Source organism: Synchiropus splendidus, chromosome 10 (assembly GCF_027744825.2).
Source record: "Synchiropus splendidus isolate RoL2022-P1 chromosome 10, RoL_Sspl_1.0, whole genome shotgun sequence".
NCBI lineage: Eukaryota > Metazoa > Chordata > Actinopteri > Syngnathiformes > Callionymidae > Synchiropus > Synchiropus splendidus.
Genome location: NC_071343.1, coordinates 8,387,680 through 8,407,339, shown reverse-complemented (window position 1 = coordinate 8,407,339; position 19,660 = coordinate 8,387,680). Strand labels below are relative to the sequence as shown.

Sequence of the window (19,660 nt, the reverse complement as noted above, 5' to 3'; positions counted from 1 at the left end):
TCGCCACTGGGGGGCATTGTTGCCGTTCAGGCATCAACCGGAGATATTTTCCTTCCCTGATAGCGGGGAAGACTTGTGTTGCATCACAATTCTCCTCTTCTCCTTCGCCTTATTTACATTTCCTGGGCTACATTCAAAATGTCAATCTGGTCAGAGAAGAATGTTGTGTTACATTTAAAAAGGGAGGCTGACAAATGCCACCAGACGCCTCACACTTGGCTCCTCGAGGGTTTCTTTTCCATTTAAGTGACACGTTTGTGTTACAGCAGGTTTCACCTAAGACTTGTACTATTTTATTTTGAGGCCGACAACTTTTAAAACAGGTCCCTCGAGGACTGATCAAACTAAATAAATGATAGTCTACAGTATACCAATTATAAATGGGAATCCCAGACATATTCTGAGAACATCGGAATATAATTCTGAACAGCTGAGAATGAGACAAAGACTCTCATGCAGTAACACACAGCACAGTTCTGACGCTGCAGTCTCGGATCAGGTACAACACAAACCGGAATTTCCAGTCTATGTCAGGAACACCCAGTTCACCTGTATTTTGTCCAGAACACTGTACACAAAAGGTCACTGACGCAGGAGGGAGAAAGAGAATGATCCGTGACGGACAAACATGATATTTCTCCTCTTATTTCATCTGTCAACGTGGCTGATTTGTATTACTTCAGAAGCACAAGTGAAATACGTCAGAATGATGGTGATGTAACTTCCATCAACACGAGCAAGCAAAAGATAGAACAGAGTAAAACCAATTTGACTCTCTAGAGGTAAAACAGCAACATCTGAGTGAGATATTAAGAGACAGTGTTGCATTGTAGGAAAAAGCAATATTACTTATGAAGCCACACACGACTCTGTCGTCTGGAAACAAACTACTGAGTGAAAGTCCACACTTCACTTGCTTGCACAACATATGACAGATATACTCCTGAACAAACTCAACTACAGTGGTACCTCGACCACAATCCGTTCCAGACGGCCGTTCGAGAAGCGATTTGTTCTGAAATCTGAATCGATTTTTCCCATTACAATGAATGGAAAAAGAAAGAATGCGTTCCAAGCCTTAAAATAGTCTTTTGTCGGAGTGAATGTAGAGTGTCTGCTGCAGGTGCGCTGTTCCTCTATGTGTGTGGCCGCTGCATGTGGGAGGGGTTGCCGAGTGAGTGACGTCTCTCCAGAAGTGAAGAGGTGCCCGGTGCGTGTCCAGCTCTGAATGTGCGCTTCTGTGCAGTTTGGCTGTGACAAAGTCATAAACCAAGTCACGCTCTGTCCCAGACTCGCCTCATCCCTGTCCCAGCTCCAGCCCACAACAGGACATCAAACCCTGGAGTGGAGGTGTGGAGAGCGAGCACCTCCCCTGTGACACTCTACCACGGTCCAGTGCGGAGTCAGGAAAGGTTTTACACAATAACAAAGCGCGTCATGTGTCAGCTGATCGGCGTTCGAGTTCTGGATTTTCGTTTGAAATCAGAAGCAAAAAAATCTCAAAATTTTTGTTCAAACTCCGATTTGTTCAAAGTCCAAGATGTTCAAAAACCGAGGCACCACTGTATATGTAAATATGTCGAATGTATGGGTGCCAAAACATAGAGGAGCAGGAAAAAATAAGCATTGATCTGTGGGAAGTTAAGAAACAGAGTGACAATATTTTTTTTATTTCAAATGTTATTGAAAAAGATCACAGCTCACAAACTAAATCGGGTCAGTGATGGGTTCGTGAGGCTTCATGAAACAGTGTCCTCATTTTCAAACCCCACTAGATGGCACTCTCTTCTCTGAAGTCATTGGATTTGAACAACCATTTCAGTCAAACCTCTCATCTTTTTTAAACCAAGAGCGTCACCTACTGAGTACAGACTATATGGACAGTGTTTCCCGATGCCTCATCAGCCCATCACTTTTCTGTTGCGTGGATCATCATTGGTTTAGCATCTACCTATAAGCTGCACATGGATGCATCATATCATCGGTAGCACTCAGTTGATCTACTTACATAACAACAAAAACACATCAAAATAAAGTGGGACTCAGTGTGTTGTAAATGGAGTTATTTGTGTCTAAAAAAAAAAAAAAGGTGCTTTAAAAGTGCACGTACCTCGTAGGATGGCTAACTTCAGTTCATGTCACGCAGGAGGATTGAGGGGACATTTTGAAGGAGTTAAAAAAAAGAAGAAGAAAATCAATCTCAGTGATCTGCTGGTGGCAGTTCCAGAGGTAGTGGTCTCAAATTGTTCGAGACCTCTGTCAGATGACAGTGAAGGTCTCCAATAAGCAGCGGTGTTGGCCAGTTACATTCAGTGAACTGTCTCTTCCAATAGCAGCCACTTCACACAGCCCTGAAAGGAACAAGTGCTTCAAATACCGATTCTGGCCTTTTCCTCCTAATTGTTTTCCATGCTCTGCTGAACCTGTCTTCACTCCGCGCAGCAGCTAAACCGCAGCTCCATAACCTTCTATTTAAAGCTGCTGGAATCCAATGTTGCTCACTTCCAACAAATAATTGAGACGTTTGGCATTTGAAATGAAGTTGCCATCAGAAATACATTTCCGTTGCATCCTCTCCGCAGTCTTTTTTTTTACAAGCAGCACCTCCAGGGTGGACAACAGCAGCAGCACAACTGCCGCAGCGGGTTCTTCTTCTTATACCTGACCGCCAGCTTGAACTTCTCGTTTGAAGCCTCCACATAGTTTTGGGTCCGCTCAACGTTGGTCTGGATGTGCTCTATGTAGGCTCCTTGCTCGTCCACCAGCATGAAAATGTCCATGAAGAGGTCCTTGAGCTCCTTCATGTTGCTCTCCAAGCTCAGCAGCTCCTGTCCGTGGACAACGCAATGAGGGTCAGCAATCTTAACTCAACAGAGTGCAGCTTCATAACTGCTGTGTAGTGATGGGCTCATGAGGCTTCATGAAACAGTGCCCTCATTTTCAGAGCCCACTAGATGGCACTCTCTGTTCGAGAATTTTGAAGACTCAACAGCCCATCACTACTGTTATGTGTCCATTGTCTGAAGTGTGAAGTGAATTCACACTTCTATTGAGTTCCCTTTTGCCGTACATTTATCCAAATGTATTCGACATGTTGCTCTTTACTCAACCAGATGCCAAAACAAAGTAACTCGAGTACATTGTCCAAGTCACGCTAGTATCAAGCTAGTTGGCTCTGACATATTGACTTTCGGCAAGTGGACTTCTGACGCAGAAGTCAGCCTTCCGTGTTGCATGTTAATGCTTCGGTGTTTCAATGAAAAGTGGGTGTGTGAATGCTGGGGTCGAGAATGAGGGGCTTCTTCGGTTTAGCATGAGTAGGCGGAATATGTGAAAATGGCAAATGACTTCTTCGCCAGGCTGGGATGCTCATGTCTAGTTAAAAATACTCATGTTTGACGTATTAGGAGTGATAATGTGCTGGCCAGATCACATGCCCATCATGATCGCATGCGTGACATTATAGCTACTTTTATAAACGGCCCGAAATGCCAAGGTCACTATTGGGATTTGAACCTTGAGTCTCCACTGAAACGGCTTTCAGCATTGCGTGCTGATGCATCAGGTTTTCAATTGATGTACATGTTCTGGCTCATGTGGCAGTGCGACACATGCAGTACAAAAAAGACACGGGTGGGGTTAGGGTGGCGCTCCTCCCATTCTACAGTCAGCAACTGTGTTTGGTGCTCAGTTTATCCTATGTGTAGCAACATGTCATTGGCTTGTAAAAGCCAGTGAAACGCTATGCGTTCATGTCATGGTAACTTTCTGTAGCGCACTTCAGAGGAGAGCCACGTCGGAGCTTATGGAGTAAACAGCATCTGACATCCAATGTGATTCAGCGAAGAGAGTCTCCCTGAACCCACCTACCCCAGTCACCCTCCCTATAGGGCATTCCCACCACAAAAGCCAACTTTCCCAACATCAATGCAGGGAGTAGGAATGGGTTATGTAGATGCTACGAAAGTAAAATGGATTCATCTTGGAATAAGTTACTCCGAATGCGCGACGTATTAACAGACTTTGTTGCCGCAGCCTTCCACATTACACCTTGCAGACAGCGTTTACAACTGAGTGATGTTCCAAGAGCGTTGTTGGTGTTAGGACGAGGACACACATTGTTGCCTTAATGTGATGTCACTTGGCAAACATATCGTACCTTATGTGACCATAATGACTCACAGTGTTTGCATCACCGCGGTACACAACAGTCGGAGTGACAATATGTTGCAACAGATGCAAATCTCCTGCGTTTGCCTTGTCAAGGTCCTTAACTTGCCTTGTGTCGCTGTTCGATTTCCGAAAGTTGTGACCGTGTTATCCTGGCGTCGTTTAACAGGTTCTCATTGAAGACCTCCCATTTTCCTGTGGCCACCATTTCATTCACCTCCTCCTCTGTCACCTCCCTCCCCGACACCTCCAGTTGCCGGATAATGAAATGCTTACAGCGCTCCTGCTTGATCAGCAGACCTTCATTATACTGTCGCATAACCTGAGGATTATTACGGAGGAGAGAAAAGACAAAATTAATTGGATATGCAGCGAGAAAAAAACAGGGAAATTGCATCACCTTTGGAGAAACACATGGGTTCATGACCCTGTGGAGCATCGCTGGTGTCTGCTCTGGAATGTTACGACGGTTTATGAAGATAAGGAATGATGCAAAATATTATGGACCCAGTCCACATTTTAACACGCTAAAAGTCTTTCTACACTTTGAATTATTCAGTGAGATCTCTGAGCGAGAGGTTACACGGAGATGATGGGAATACAAAACATTCAGCTGATACATTTCTCTGGAAAAGCACAGCTGAATCTCTTCCCCTAAAGTACTGACAAGTATGAACATAAAAGAGGGGTTGTCTTCACGGAGCTGTGTAATACACTGTGTTTATGAAAGACTACCACTTATTACTGAGCGACAATGCCGCTTGATACTGAGTAAACATAACATAGAATATGTGCTGGAGAATACATGACGCTGGCAATGTAATGTCAGAGATTGTAAAGATTGGTACTGCGGAATTAGGTACTCAGAAAGTACTCTATCTTTTCATAATGTCAGGATTTTCCTGCAGCCACTCTCTCTGTCTCTCTCTCTCTCTCTCTCTCTCTCTCTATATATATATATATATATATATATATATATATATATACTGTATATATCAAAAACTATCCAACAACCCTGCGATTTTGAAAACATAGATTTTTACTTTTTTTTTATGAAGTAGGCAATTCATTTATTTGCCTGTAACTTTTTTTTTTCTTTTTCAGTTTTTGTCTTGTTTGGATTTATTTTAAATATAGTTATTCAATTATTTATATCAGATATTTATGTTTTTTACAATTGTGTCACTGAAGTCAAAGTGACATGTAAATGCCTGCACCATTTTTTTTAAATTATTTATTTATTTATTTAAATATTGCTGAATTACTACTTTCCCAGCTTTTTTGTGCCATTTGTCTTTGCCAAGTTTAATGCATTTATTTCTTTTAAATTATATTCATCTTATTTGTTATAATTTGTGTTATTTATAATTATTCTGTTATTGTTATTATTATTGTATTTTACATCATGGTAATGTTACTCAAAACTCACTCATTTAAAATGTATTTATTTATGTATCCTGATCATTTTATTTAACATTGTATCTCAATAATTTGAGCTCCTCCATGTAAATATCGTATCTACCAGGATGAGAGGAAAAAATCAGGTTATGAAGTGGAGTAAATATCACTGAAAAGTTTCTGAGTTTCATGCTCAATAGAGAGTTGGTGATAGATTTTACTTTCACCGGGTTGTGACCCATGAGTCCATGCAAAGGCTGAGCTGTGTTATCTACCTGATAAAATCGGCGGTGCATGACTGCATGTTGGGAGCGTTGTATTCTGGTTGTAACAGAGTCAGGCCCCAACTGTTCTTCGCTCTTCTGAACCAGCTTTGAAAGAGCTTCAAGACGTCTGTGCAGACTTTCGGCCTGAAGCTTGATGTCTCGAGTGATGCTGCTCTCCTTCTTCATCACGCTGAAGCGCCGCATGGTTGCAACCAGCGTCTTCTGCTGCTGGCTGAAATTGAGAACCTGTGTACACAAGAGTCAGTCACCAACAAAAAAAAAAAAGAGCATCCCCACAAAAGTAAATAAATGAGCGTCACCTCCAACTCCAGCACCGTGATATCATCTCGGATTTGTTGGATCTCAGACAGGAAATTATCAATGACTGGCTCGGCCTCAAACAGCACAGCCTGCGGTGTGATGACCTCCACGGCGGAGTTATCACTCTCCCCCTCCTCCGTGGACGGACTGACATTCTCACTCGCTGCATCACAGCACTCCGCCGCAATCTCCCGGAGCTCTCCCAACCGGTCTCTCATTGTGGAGGAGTTTGCTGACCGCTCTGCATTTGGATCCTGTCAATCTGATGACAGAGTCGGCGAATTAATAAGGAGTAAAGTATTTCTCGCCATCTACCACCCACAGTGAAGGACGTTTTTAATCCGGTGCATCCTCATTAGAACCCAAGAGAAGTCTGGTAATGAACAACTTGCAGAAGTTCCAGTCACACTTTACCTGTAGGTGTCATCTATATGTGTCATGCATACGTTCATAAGACATTTTAATGCATTCATAAGGATTTGTGGAAGACATTCCCTAGGTTTTTAATGGTGTGACTTCTTAAAACAAGTGTAACAACTTCCTGCATTTGTAAAGAGAATAGAGTGTTATTACTATGGGTTATTAATATATAAATCAATATGAATTAAAGAAGACATTATTAATCGCATTTTTTATCCATTTTCAATTAAAACTGCACATGTGAGGATGAACATGAGGGTGGACATGCTCCAGTCCTGAGCCTTTGCTCAGATCCACAATTTTATCTTCTATCTCGACGTCTTTTTAAACTTAGATTTTCATCAGCACAAACTCATTTGGCCTCCTTCATCATGGATGTTTTGGTTGTGACAGCAGATATAATGCAACGCACCTGCAACTGGTGCACAGGAAAATATTCCCTGCGTAATACATCTGTGTTTATCGCATGGATTAATGGTTTTCTTCTACTCCTTCTATGTAAATGAATTTATGAAAGTCTTATCCCTATAAAAAGCATTGAATTTTGTGGTGAGAGCTATTGGTTTCCTGATATTTTTAGTAAGGTATTGGACCTATACTGAGCTTTGTGATTCCAGAAACATGTCAATTTGACATGGAATACTTTATAAACCTTGTCGTAGTAGATGTTAAAAACACTTTTATAATGTCTACTATAAACCCAGGTCAGTGCATTGTATTGTCTTGTGAACATAGTAACCAAGAATGCATTTCTTTTTTCCGTTTATTTTTAGCAAATGCCATGTGTATTCTGCAGCTAAGAAACACAATCTAAGTGGAAACGCTGCATGTCTCACCTCTGCAAAGTTAGCAGTTAATGTTCACTATCCGCAAGACACTAAGTACTGTATATACACGAGTACACAAGAATGTGTACTCGGACCAATGTAGGTCAATGGTTCAGAGCCTTATGCAAGATGAAGTCAAAGAATGTTTCTCAAGCCTGTTTACATTTCACTAAATGAGAAGGACCACATGAAGAAAGGGGGGAGGAATGTTTGTTAATCATATAAAACAGGAAATTGTCCAGTTTACTGCAAAGGTTCAAGGACTTCAGTCACCATGTCCATAGTCTGGTCGGCTGTCAACAACAGCAATGTTGACAGACTGAAGAGCGAATGGTATTTAATCCTCCAGAACAGCACAGAAATACGAGTCTGCAGCTGGTATCATTCTCTACTGGTCCGGAGAATTTAACTCCAATCTGTTTGCAAGCTTTCAGATTAAGAGCTTCCTAGACGGAGGCATTAAAAACAACTCTCTCTCAGAGGCAGGGTAATTACACATGTTCATGATATCAGAGTAATTACAGCATTGTTCCACACGCACTCACACCGATCTCATAGGATGTGATTAAATGCACCGCAGCCTTTAGACCGGAGTGAGTCACCTGCTCCTGGAAGAGCATCATCGCGCTCAATGTAAAATTAATATTCACCATTAACGCTGGAGGAAACGCCGCCTCTGTTCCACTTATGAACTCAGGTTTAAAATCAATGCAGATGAGCTGAAGACTTGAACGTCTGTTTTGATACGTGTTGCCGCAGAATGAAGAGAAATGTTGCCTTCTGTTTGTTTAAAGAAACTTCCCTGATAAGAAGGAACGGGCGAGACGATCGTGATGAAAGGACTGTTTATCTGCTCGACTTCCCAAGAGAATAATTTCAGAAGAAAACCAAAGCAGCTTGCGCAACTCTGATGAGTCTCACAACATAAATGTTTTTGAGCAGCATTAAACGTAGTTCACTTCGACAAAAGGACGGGCTGCTGCCGACGAGACGGGATTTTTGGAATTCCTTTGATAAGCGAGATGGAAGACATCAAGTAGGTTGGATTTGAGACGAAGCGACATGGACTTTTAAAGTTCCCTCTAGATAGTTGGCTTCTTGGTAACCAAGCTGTTGACTGTGAAGGCCGTCAGACTGTTCAATTTTATTTTATTTTATTTTATTTTATTTTATTTTATTTTATTTTATTTTTAGTCATGGCAGCGCTTTAAACCAAAGCACTTTCCTGCATGGTGGGATCCCCACTGACCATGGCAGTAAAGTTGATTCTGATTCTGATCCTGAAGGGTGCGAGTACCTTTCTAACAAAAACATTGGCCCAGCATTGCGTGATTGTGTTGTTCTGGACAAAACACTATGAAGGAGAGTTTTCAAAAATGGAAATATACAACGACAGAAGGTTTAATCTCTAAAATTGTACATTTTTAACACAAAATATATTGAAAATAAATGTTTTCTTAGTGCTTCTTTACGAACAATTTGCCTCAAGAACTTGACACTGGTGCCCTTTACTGAGCACCAAGCCCATTTTAAAATCCATTTGCTAAACTTTTTTTTTTTACAAGTCTGATTTGAAATAACTGTGGGCTAAGCAGCCTTGTTGATATTCACTATGTGAGCCAAAATCTGATTGCTTTATCCCCTTGTTAATTTCACTCTGTAAATTGGAGGTGAAGACTGAGAACAGCAAGGACGAAACGCTTTTTATCTCTATCATTTCGCCAAAGCAGGAAATATCATGACATAATGGAGTCATGGGTGAGGCCAATTTTTGTATTTGTTTTTTATTATCATAGTTTTTCTACAAGTTTCGGAGTGAAAACATACCATTCTATTTTTGATCATACAGTATGGGCCTGGCAAACATGTCTGCGGTGATGGCGCTAGCTGGGTTTTTCCAAGGCGACGGCTGGGTTCAGGGCGAGGCAAGGCAAACACGGGTAGTCTGAGATTAAATGATGTTCAGGTCAGATGTCGGCGACGCAATTCCAGGTAAGAAAATGGAATCTTGGTCCTCGTGTCAGAGTCCGATAGGCGGACTGAACGAATGCTAGGTGATGAACAAGATCATTTGAATTGTGTGTTCATGAACTGTATAAATACAATAACAAAACGTCTTGCTCCCCATGTTTGATTCAGAAAGCTGATTTATGTCTGTTTTTTTTTTTCCGGTCTCCATGTTATTCCTGGTCTTCCAGGTCATGGGGAGAGGAGGCGTTGTGGCCTATCTGGAGGAGATTGCCTGAGAGATGCTGGGAATGCAGCCAGGCCACTACTGAGCTAATGGATCATCGTACATGGCGAAAAAAAAAATACTGTAAAATAAGGAAGGGGAACATTTAAAATAACAAATAGATCAAAGATAAAATCCAATTTGCCGCAGTCTCTTGAAGTCTTGGCGAGAATCTTTCAGGGTCATCTTTTTTTTTTTTTCCTTGATTGATAAAGCTGATTTTTTTTTTTTTTTGTGCTTCTACATTTCATCTTAATTTTCCTCAAATAAGTCTATTATAAATCAAGGTGGTGTTTGAAGCCTGCAGACATAAAATGAACGCAATGTTCTCTGAAGAGAAGGGTGTAATAACTGTTGCAAGGTTATCGGAGCTGGAAGAATGTAAAACCACTGATTATTTTCAAGGTTTACTCCAATTTGGATTCACATTTCGCAAAGGGACTTTACTGCGCTCCTTCTCTCCTTGGTTTTTACTTTTACATCGTGTGGCTTGTTGAACTGACTCCCTCCTGTCTCCACCTCCTCCTCCTCCGTCGCTCCGGTGTTACCACTGACCCAGAAGAGCTGATTACAAGAATTGTTGAAAGGATTTCGACAAACATTCTTGGGTGTTCGGCTGAGAGAAAGTGGAACAGGATTTGTCCGCCCTGTTTCACAATTCAATGATACCATAATTCAACTTTTAGCATCTACAAACTTGCAGATTATGTGGAAGTAATTCACCCATTATTCATGAATAAATTCACGAGTTTCACCAGAATTTGTGCTTCTGAAGGCACATTGTCTGACGGATAGATGGGTTTTCCTTTAAACCTCTCCACCATGACACAAATTCTGTGAAGACTGCAATGGAAACCACCATCACCACGAAAAAAAAAAAATATATATATATATATATATATATATATATATATATATATATATATATATATATATATATATTTTTTTTTTTTTTTTTTTTTTTTTTTTTTTTTCTGGAATTCACTACATAATGGTTTCCCTTTTCTCCGGTTGTTCCCCAGGTAGAGTGTCTATTATTTTTCTCTATTTACTGTTGTCTCATCCCGGCTGTGTGGATGCAACCAAGACCTTGACCCAGCCCTACATTGATGTTGTAAACCGAAAGTCTGTGGTCTGAATTGCGACGAACAAAGCAATGGCCTCCGTCCACTAGTCTGCACTGTTTCCTCTTCAGCAAGAAAAAAAAAATAGCTATCTTGTGCTTCAAGTGTTGGCGCCAAAGATATCAATTCACGATTGACATGAAAAGCTATTACACGACTAACGTTGCATTTTGTTTGCTTCACGTTTCAGATTCTCAAAATTAATATCAATTTAACCAAGCCAAAAACTTGTTATAAATTTTTCCCTTCTGTTCATTGTTCATCATCTCAGACTAGCATGCTAAAACGTTAGCTTCCCATGGGCCTGATTGAAAACTTGGATCGATATTTTTGGGTGTGGTTTATAAAAACGAAGGGAATTTCGTGTGTATGAGGCAGTGGATCAAATGGATGGATTAACACAAATAAAAAAGCTGAACTTTATTGACTCACTTTTTACTTCAAATGAATTGACAGTGTCTTCAGTGGTGAAGAAACAAGTGGCAACCACTCATAAAATGAATTCACTGTCCATGTTAAACAACACCTGTTCTCCAGTCATGTGATCATCTGTCAAACCCAAATACACTGTAATAAAGAAAGAAGTATCAGAGAAGTACGACTTACTTGTGCTAGTATTCCACAGCTCCTGTAAGCGGAGATATCCAGGTCCGACTAAAGACACGACATGAACCCATCTTCTGCTGCTGTTCATCAGCTTAGTCCCAGTGGTGTTGTCATCCACAGTGGCAGCAACTAGTGAGAAAACTTTAGAGGAAGTGGAGCAGGCGGATCCCAAGCACCTCCCTCTCTTTCCTGCGGGAGGCCTGGATCTGGAGCCAATGGGAGACCCATGGCTGGAGAGGTATTTGCTTATCTAAAGAAATGAAGGATGACGTGATTAAGCAAATGAAAAGGGAAGACTGTGTGGATCTCACAAATCCTCCCCTGGAGCTTGTTTCTGCGCAGGTAAACAGAGCAGAGCAAATAGAGATCTATTGTGTACATCGCTGAAGCCGAACAACAGTTGGTGTCGAGCAGGTCAAAGGCTTTTCTGACGAACAATGTTTTGTGTATGAAGTGTCTGGGGGCTGCGGGTGAGTCTCCCCACCCTGCCTCCCCCCGCCCCCTGCTCTGAAAGTATTGTATTTCTTTAACACCAGAAAATCCACTGAGTGCTTCTGATAAATGTCCGCTGACAAGTTCCTTAAACTTCACGCATCAGTTCAGCACTTAAAGGGCGATTGTCAGTCGCTGCTGTGTCGCATATCAACTCCAATCTATTTGAGTTTTTGTAATGAAGAAGTGGAGAGGAAAGTACTTTTGGAGAGATCATTTATTTTGTCACGCTATACTTGCAACACAGCAGCCGTTTGCTGGCGTACATAAAATAAGTGAAGGCTAACACAACACACACAACACACTTCAAACCTGAATACGCTGAATAAAACGTGGAGTTAGTATTAGTCTTCAATTTAAAATCTGAATATGAGTCATTCTATTTGATGGAAATTTGGGGATAGATTGTAAAGACAAGTTTCTGACCACATTTTTATTTGGTTTTGTTTCACAACAAGGCAAAAAAAACACCTTTTTTTCTGCCTCGTTTTTACTCCAGAGAAGCACAGGTCTCATCAAAGCCACTGCTGTTGATCATAAACTTTATATTCTCATAATGATATTTGTATCACACTACTGAGAAAACATGTTTTTTCTTTTTTTTATTTGTTTTTTTTTTCTTGGGGGGAGTCTGAAAACTGCTGAATGAATCCTTCATGTGCTTGCAGCACTAGGGCGATTATTGATCCGCCTTGTTGTGCAAGCTGAAAAAAATAACCAACCCAACCGGTATTCTGAGAGTCAGAATTCACTGCCAGCAGCCAGGTATATCACTCCTGTCCTTGTCTGTGATCTCTAGACAAGGAGCCTCATCCTGCTGAGACACACATGGTTGCACCACTCCATTTAACTTCTACATTGTGACAAAGTCGTGATCTGCTGTGTCTCATAAGACAACTGTGCTGGGTTGTCTTTGCAATATATAATATTTTTCAGTTATATTATGCTTGCAACTTAGTCAAAAAAAAAACAATTTGACAATAGCACAATAAATCAGGATGGTGGCTATATTCAAGTTTTTATATCACCTTATTTAAACTAAAGCTCTTTTAATGTCTTGAAAATATTTGTATAAGAATTTCAATTTGATGACAATTTCAAGTACATTCAGAGTAATGGAAACCCTGGTCATTGTGTAGCGAAAAACATCCCTGAACCAAAGCAAACAGCTGCTTTTGTTTGCTTTTGTTCAGGGATTCCTCCATGTTTGTTGTTGTTGTTATCATCCTAGCTGCCACGTGTCTTGTGCAGCTAGGATGATAACAACATCCTATAAAAATATTCTTTTTATTTTAGAATATTTATTTTTTTTAGAATATATATATATATATTTTCTCCTTTTTTTGCCTATTAAGTTAAAAGAAAAATAAGCTCATTTTTGAGCTTATATATATATATATATATATATATACTTCATCAAAATAATTCATGTTTATGTCAATTTAATGGGTGTCACTAACTCTGACTCTAGCTGTTCCCCCAACAAACCCCAGATCAGGGTGTCAAAGTCCATCATACACACTCACCAATAGGTGAGAATACAATGCATTACTGCACAGGCCATCCAAATGGTCTTGTCAGATCATACTTCAAAATAAAATGGTGTCCATTGCACAAATGCAAAACCTCCATAAATCCACCCAGATTGCTCAGACGCAACCAAGTCTCCTGCTGATTCCCTCCATATGGTCTGGACTTGTCAGCTTGAAATCGTTCAGTATAGCTCAGCGGGACAAAGCCGCCGTCTCCTTTCACAGCTCTTTTTGGAGTTACACCAACACCTGCAGCAGCTCACAACACAGGTTTGCATTCACCAACCAGTGGGCAAGGAGACCTCTGTGAATAGACTTTCCACCAGCATATAATGATGGGACCAAATATGAGAGACAAACTCATGCGAACAGCACAGCAATCCTTTAACCTTCTTATCAGACATAAAACCTTCTTTTAAACCTGTTTTTGTTTCCTCCCTCCCGTTTTCTACGCATTTTTACGTTTACTTACAGGTAGTGATGGGCCAGTGAAGCTTCATGAAACAGCGGCCTAATTTTCAGAGCCCACTAGATGGCACTTTGTGCTCTAAAATCTTTGGATTTGAGCAACTATTTCAATGGAATCTAATGTTATTTTTAATCCAAGAGCACCACCTACTATGCTCACATGTTTCATGAAGCCTTGTCAGCTCAAAGATACTTGCCTCCCATTACTGTATTAAAACAAAAAGAGATTGGGTAGAAAAAATGCAATTCAACCACAAATATAGTAGTATTTTCATCATTTGCAAGAGTTGAGTGTGTCTAGTGAACGTAAATACCTCAACAAGTTCCACGACTGGCGTTCAGCCACATGACTCACTCCTGTGAAGAGCTGAAGAGCCAATCTCTGTGGTGCGTCACTTCAAGAGTTCACAGCAAAAACTACACTTCAAACTTGCTCACAATAAAGCTGCCGCAGAGCTCTGGGCCGAAGTGTAATAAAAGGATGTCAGAATCAGTGCTCCGAGCCTATTCTCGATGGATCGGGAGGAGAACCGGAGAGCACAAGGGGAAAAAAAGGAAGACGCAACCTTGAGAGTGATATTTAAACCCCTGTGAGAGAGAATATGTTGCGCTGCTCAACAGTTTATCCGATTTTTGGAAGTCGAGGAAGACGGTGTCACAGGAGGGATTCGGTTTTCTTTATTTATATGTTGAGGTTTGTTGTGTACGAACCGTTAAATATAGCTCTAGTATCAATCACACCCTGCTCATGAATTGGGGTTTCAACTTGGGGAAAACAAATCGAAAACACCAACGGAATGTTGCTTTATCGCTGTAGTGGAAACTGGCAAGCAAAAATAATGAATCATTCAGCAACTAAGAATATATTGGATATAGTTGTGTAACCATTTCTGCTTAGATTTCATGATGATATAGTACGCAATATCATGGTATTAATGGAAGACGCATCTTAGAATTATTTGATGGACTGGTGAGGCTCCATGAAACGGTGCCCTCATTTTTAGTGCCCACTAGATGGCACTCTCTGCTCCAACATATTTGGATTTCAACAACCATTTCAATGAAACCTCTCTTCATTTTTAAGCAAAGAGCACCACCTACTGAGCTTTGAAAATAAAGACACTGTTTCATAAAGCCTCATCAGCGCATCACTGGATCATTTTTTTCAAATTTTAATTCTTTAACTTTGGTCATATCTCACTTTCAATGATATTTCGATGCATTTTAGCTTCCAGTCCACTAACTGAAAGTCACACTAAAACAGTTGGAAAGTTAAGTGTTCTTCATTTGGAGTACTTGGTATTAGGTTTTACTTTTCTCTATTGTTGAGAACAAAGCTGCCACAGCATGAATAACATCAAGTTTGTATTGGAAACACAGGTGCTACTTCAACTGTGCAGTACATTTTTTTGGCAACTACAAAGTTCCAGAGCATTAAAAAGCTGCTTCCTAAAAAGAATGAAGTTGGGAAACCAGACCAAAGCATCCGCAGTCGAGGGACTTCCACCTCCAACTTTCAAACTTGCCATAACAAAGTAATATCCAGGTTTAACGCTGACCCTCCTCATCTTCTTTCTTTCACTGGGAGAGATTAGAACAGAAGGAAAAGGAGATAAATGAGTAAGGGGAGCGAGGTGGTCAGGAGGGCAAGGATAATGAGGTCAAAGCCATTGTCATTTAGCCAATCAAAAAGATTGATACGCCATGGCAAGTCCATGGCCTTGCCCAGTAATATGAGGCTATCAATGATCTTGATATTTAACGTCTCCTTTGAGTATTGCATAAGCTTTTGTCGGAAGTTAGTTTGGAGGACAGTTTTACGCCACATATGTACATTAGTGTATGTTGAAAGCAGGTTTTTTTTAAAAAAGTAATTCTGAGCGCAACACTACGGAGCCGTGGAAGTGGCATGCATGTGTTTATTTTTTTGGATGTGGCATGCATGACTTTATTTTTTTTTAGCCCGAGATAACAGTTATCTCGAGATAATTTTTGTCTTAAGATACAATCGTAAATGTCAGCGCATGCGTAGCTGCCTCTCTGGAAAAGCATTTTGTATACGTGCTCCTGGAACCGCTATGTCTCCCATGGCTTTGTAACTGTTTCTCAACGTTGTCAGTCACTGTCTGCAAGTCAGTCCGCCTTTAACACTCTGACCAATTAAGTTCTACTCAAAATAATACCATATGTGGCTAAGCTATACGTATTACGCCTCCCTGGAAGCGACATGCATGACTTTATTTTTTTCATCCCGCGATAAAAATTATCTCGAGATAACTTTTATCACAAGAGAAAAAAAAACAAAGTCATGCATGTCACGTGGTATTATTTTGACTGTTAAAAGCGCACAGACTTTGCCGTCGGCAATATTCTGATTTGCAGACAGCGAATGACAATGCTGACGAACAGTTACGAAGCCATGGGAGTCATAGTGGTTACAGGAAGTTTCTTGAGATAAAAATTATCTCGAGATAACTGTTATCACGAGATGAGATAACTGTCGGGCTAAATCGGGCTAAAAAAAAAAATAAAGTCAAGCATGTCACATCCAAAAAAATAAAGACATGCATGGCACTTCCAGGGCCCCATACAACACAACAGAAAGTATCCAACATTCTCCTCAACACAGGAAGAGAAATACTGCCCCCAGTTGTGATGCCATCTGGTGGAAGGTTTTTGCAACAGCAAAAAAGAGTCAACGGCTACTATTGTCCCTGGTCTAATGCTAATCCGCCTTGGCAACTAAATTTGCTTTGGACTTTGTTGTCATGAATGAAGGGCAAATAGATATTGGACGAAGCGAGATCTGCTTATATTGTTTGCAGATTATGCTTTTGTGTTCATTTTCCTGCAGGGATTTAACAAAATAATGAGACAAACATTAGCAAAAGAAACATTCAATTTAAGTCAATCCCGCGCGCTAAGTCAACCGAAGCCGTGGGCAAACAGAAGTGCCGGTCAGTGAAGTTGAGAAATGCAATGTGCATTTCACAACTTAATTAAATGTGCAACAACTTTGAATTGACTCGGTGTTGTCAGATTTGAAATCTATGGCAGGAAGACAGGAAATCCGTACTGGCTGCAACCCGCCGCGTCCCTCTGACACACACCCTCGGTCGGACATGCGCCTCCCTGCAGGCACAGCCGGCTGACTCGGAGAAAGCATTGTGGCAGATCGAAATAACTGCAGATGACAAGCTTGGATGGTATTGGCAACTTTGCCCTTGTCATGTCGCTTCACCCGCTCCTAAGCCTGAAAGAGGGCGCGTGAAATGTGTGGCAGATGTCTGACTTTACAGAGAGAGTGTCAATATACACAAAGAAAAAAAGCTATTTCATGAAGGAAGCAGCCTTTTAATTCAACGGAAAGTCAGAACAATTTACTGTTATTTGCTACTGATCATTTTTAAAGCAGTTGCCTCAAATTCATATTTTAAATGTTTTCATGTAAATTATATTAATTTAATTTCATTCTGTGTGTTCGCTTTAGTCGGTTTTCGCTCATCTGTAGTGATTCTTCTTTAGGTGTGAATGGGTAGTGTGGTGGAGTCAGGACTGCAGACTGTGTCCCATCAGATTGAGAGTGTGTGCGCATCAACACATCTGAGTCTGGATGAAACCTTACTGGCTCTTAACTTCTTTTCAATCTGTCTCAGCAGGTTGAACCACACTTAGTTCAAACACACTTAAAAACTCTGTCTTTTCAACAAGCTTTCTGAGTCAAGTGCACGTGAGCAACACAGTACATGCTCGGCTTCCATCAGGTGAGCGATGTGTCAATGTATATTTTAGCTTGAGGTCAATCCTACAGCGACAATAGCTAAAAAAATGCAAGTCTTCCTATCTGTTAGCGAAGAAGATTCCAACAAACTTTTACAGGTAACTGCATTTTTACAGGTAACTGAAGACCACATTGTGTCCTGGATCCTGTCCAGTAATGTTGCAATGCTGCTGAGATGCAACTAAACATCGCATTATGAATGTAAATGAAAAATATTTTGTTATTTATTTATTTATAGCATCATAGCCTTATGCAGCCATTTTGGTCATAACCTTCATTATGCTGGTGAATAGATAAAAATTAAGGCCTGGGATATAAAAACAAATGGCCAACGTTCATTACTTTGTACTTATTTATTTATCTTTTTTTTAATTGATACCTGGAGACAATGTGTAATTTCAGAATTTAAAAAAATACATAAAATGTTTATTGACCAGTAATGTAAAAAGATACAGAACCCCAGACTTGACATGTCAAAAAAATAAAATAAAATGTTTTTTTTTGCCATGTTAGGACTGGGATTCTGTAAATATTGTCTGCTCACTGAGTTTTACTTCTCTGTAACTGGTCGTGAATTAAAACAGAAAAAGAATATTAAGAATATTCCTTCATAATGCTTTCATTTCTTTCCACTTTCATCCTGTAGCACATATTTTCCGACAGGGCCAGCTCTGCACACTGTGGCATCCAGGTCAGTGATCTGCTTGAAGATCTGAGCTTCGCTCCTAACAACGTGTCTTTTCCTTTGTTAGGTGAGATATAACCTTTAAATTAGCGGCAGCTGAACTTTATCCAGGAAGCCTGGGCTCCAGAACATTTCAGCAGAATCAAAATAAATTCCGAGCTACACTGAAATATCCGTCCTCTGCAATAGCAAACTTGTGTTATGAGTGTGACCAACAGAAAACTCGCCTTACGACTTTCCTGTCCGCGACTCGTCTTTTATCAGCTCATGTAGACATTTGGGTGGGGTTCTTTTCCTGAGGTGACACAGTGGCGAAACTGGAGAGGCAGGTTCATGTTTGCTCTGCCTCCCAAGGGGAATAATCACCTGCTCCCATTATTACCTGCCAACATAATAATTGGCAAGAGATCGAGACCCTGCCAAAAAAACAAACCCTCGAGACAGCGGGAGATTGAGACAGATAGAGAAGATGAGACAAAGATATTATCTTTTTAGTTTCCTCCAGAAATCTCCTTGTCACTTTGGTATTGAAATTTATTAGCTGGTTTGCTTGCAATGTCCAATGAGAAGCGGAATTTATTATCCATGTTTTGATATTAAACGCGTTCGGACGTGAGTTTTTTTCCTTCTAATGCAATGGCACCGGGGGTAAAGGGAAAGCATATTATTTTCATATCCTGGAATCTTGCTCCATTTGTCTCGATCCTGTCAGCGAGACTTGATTGGAGGCTTTTCCGACAAAGTACATCAGGTGTAGACGTCAGACGAAGCGAGTCCCGGAGAGAGCGAGGCTTTCCGAAATGACATGTGAAATTGAGATCGAAGCCATCCTATTTGTTCCTGTTAGCTGGGCGTCTCTCATCGACATCTGCTGATGGGAGTTTGTCTTGGCCGATGTCCTTCATTTCACCTTCCAAGGTCTGTCCCATTACTCCCCTCCCATCTACTGCAACCTCCTTTCCTACGCTGAGATCATAAATTGCTGAATATAAAGCCTCGTTTCCGGTCCGTTACACACACCAGCTCCTACCAAGGCCCTTCACACCCCCGTTTTGCACTTCTGAAGGCACCAAGGTGGAAAAATCTGCCTCCATCTCAGTGCGCCGTTGTTCCCTAAATGTCTATGCATCATTCAAGCAGCAACAAAGCCCTTCACAAGGCCATTCAAACGCCCGACCATTAATATTTGTTTAGACACCTGCAGATTAGCCTGTGTCTTTACAAGCGGTGCATCGCAGTCAAGACAACGTCTGTGTCTTCATGCGGAACATGTGATTGGGAATTACATGCATCCAGTGACTAATTACTTTTCGGCTTCATGGCGACATCCACACGGA

At 40.8% G+C, this 19,660-nt stretch overlaps 1 protein-coding gene across 1 annotated transcript; it reads right to left on the bottom strand.

The window, feature by feature from the left end:
* Positions 1–1,517: 1,517 nt before the first annotated feature.
* stx19 (syntaxin 19) lies at positions 1,518–11,490 on the bottom strand. The gene is made up of 5 exons (XM_053878054.1): positions 11,366–11,490; positions 6,155–6,417; positions 5,844–6,080; positions 4,280–4,492; positions 1,518–2,828 (listed from the first exon to the last, which is right to left on the bottom strand). The coding sequence occupies exons 2-5, from the start codon at positions 6,371–6,373 to the stop codon at positions 2,592–2,594; spliced, it is 906 nt and encodes a 301-aa protein (XP_053734029.1). The 5' UTR covers positions 6,374–6,417; positions 11,366–11,490; the 3' UTR covers positions 1,518–2,591.
* Between the last annotated feature and the right edge of the window lie 8,170 nt (positions 11,491–19,660).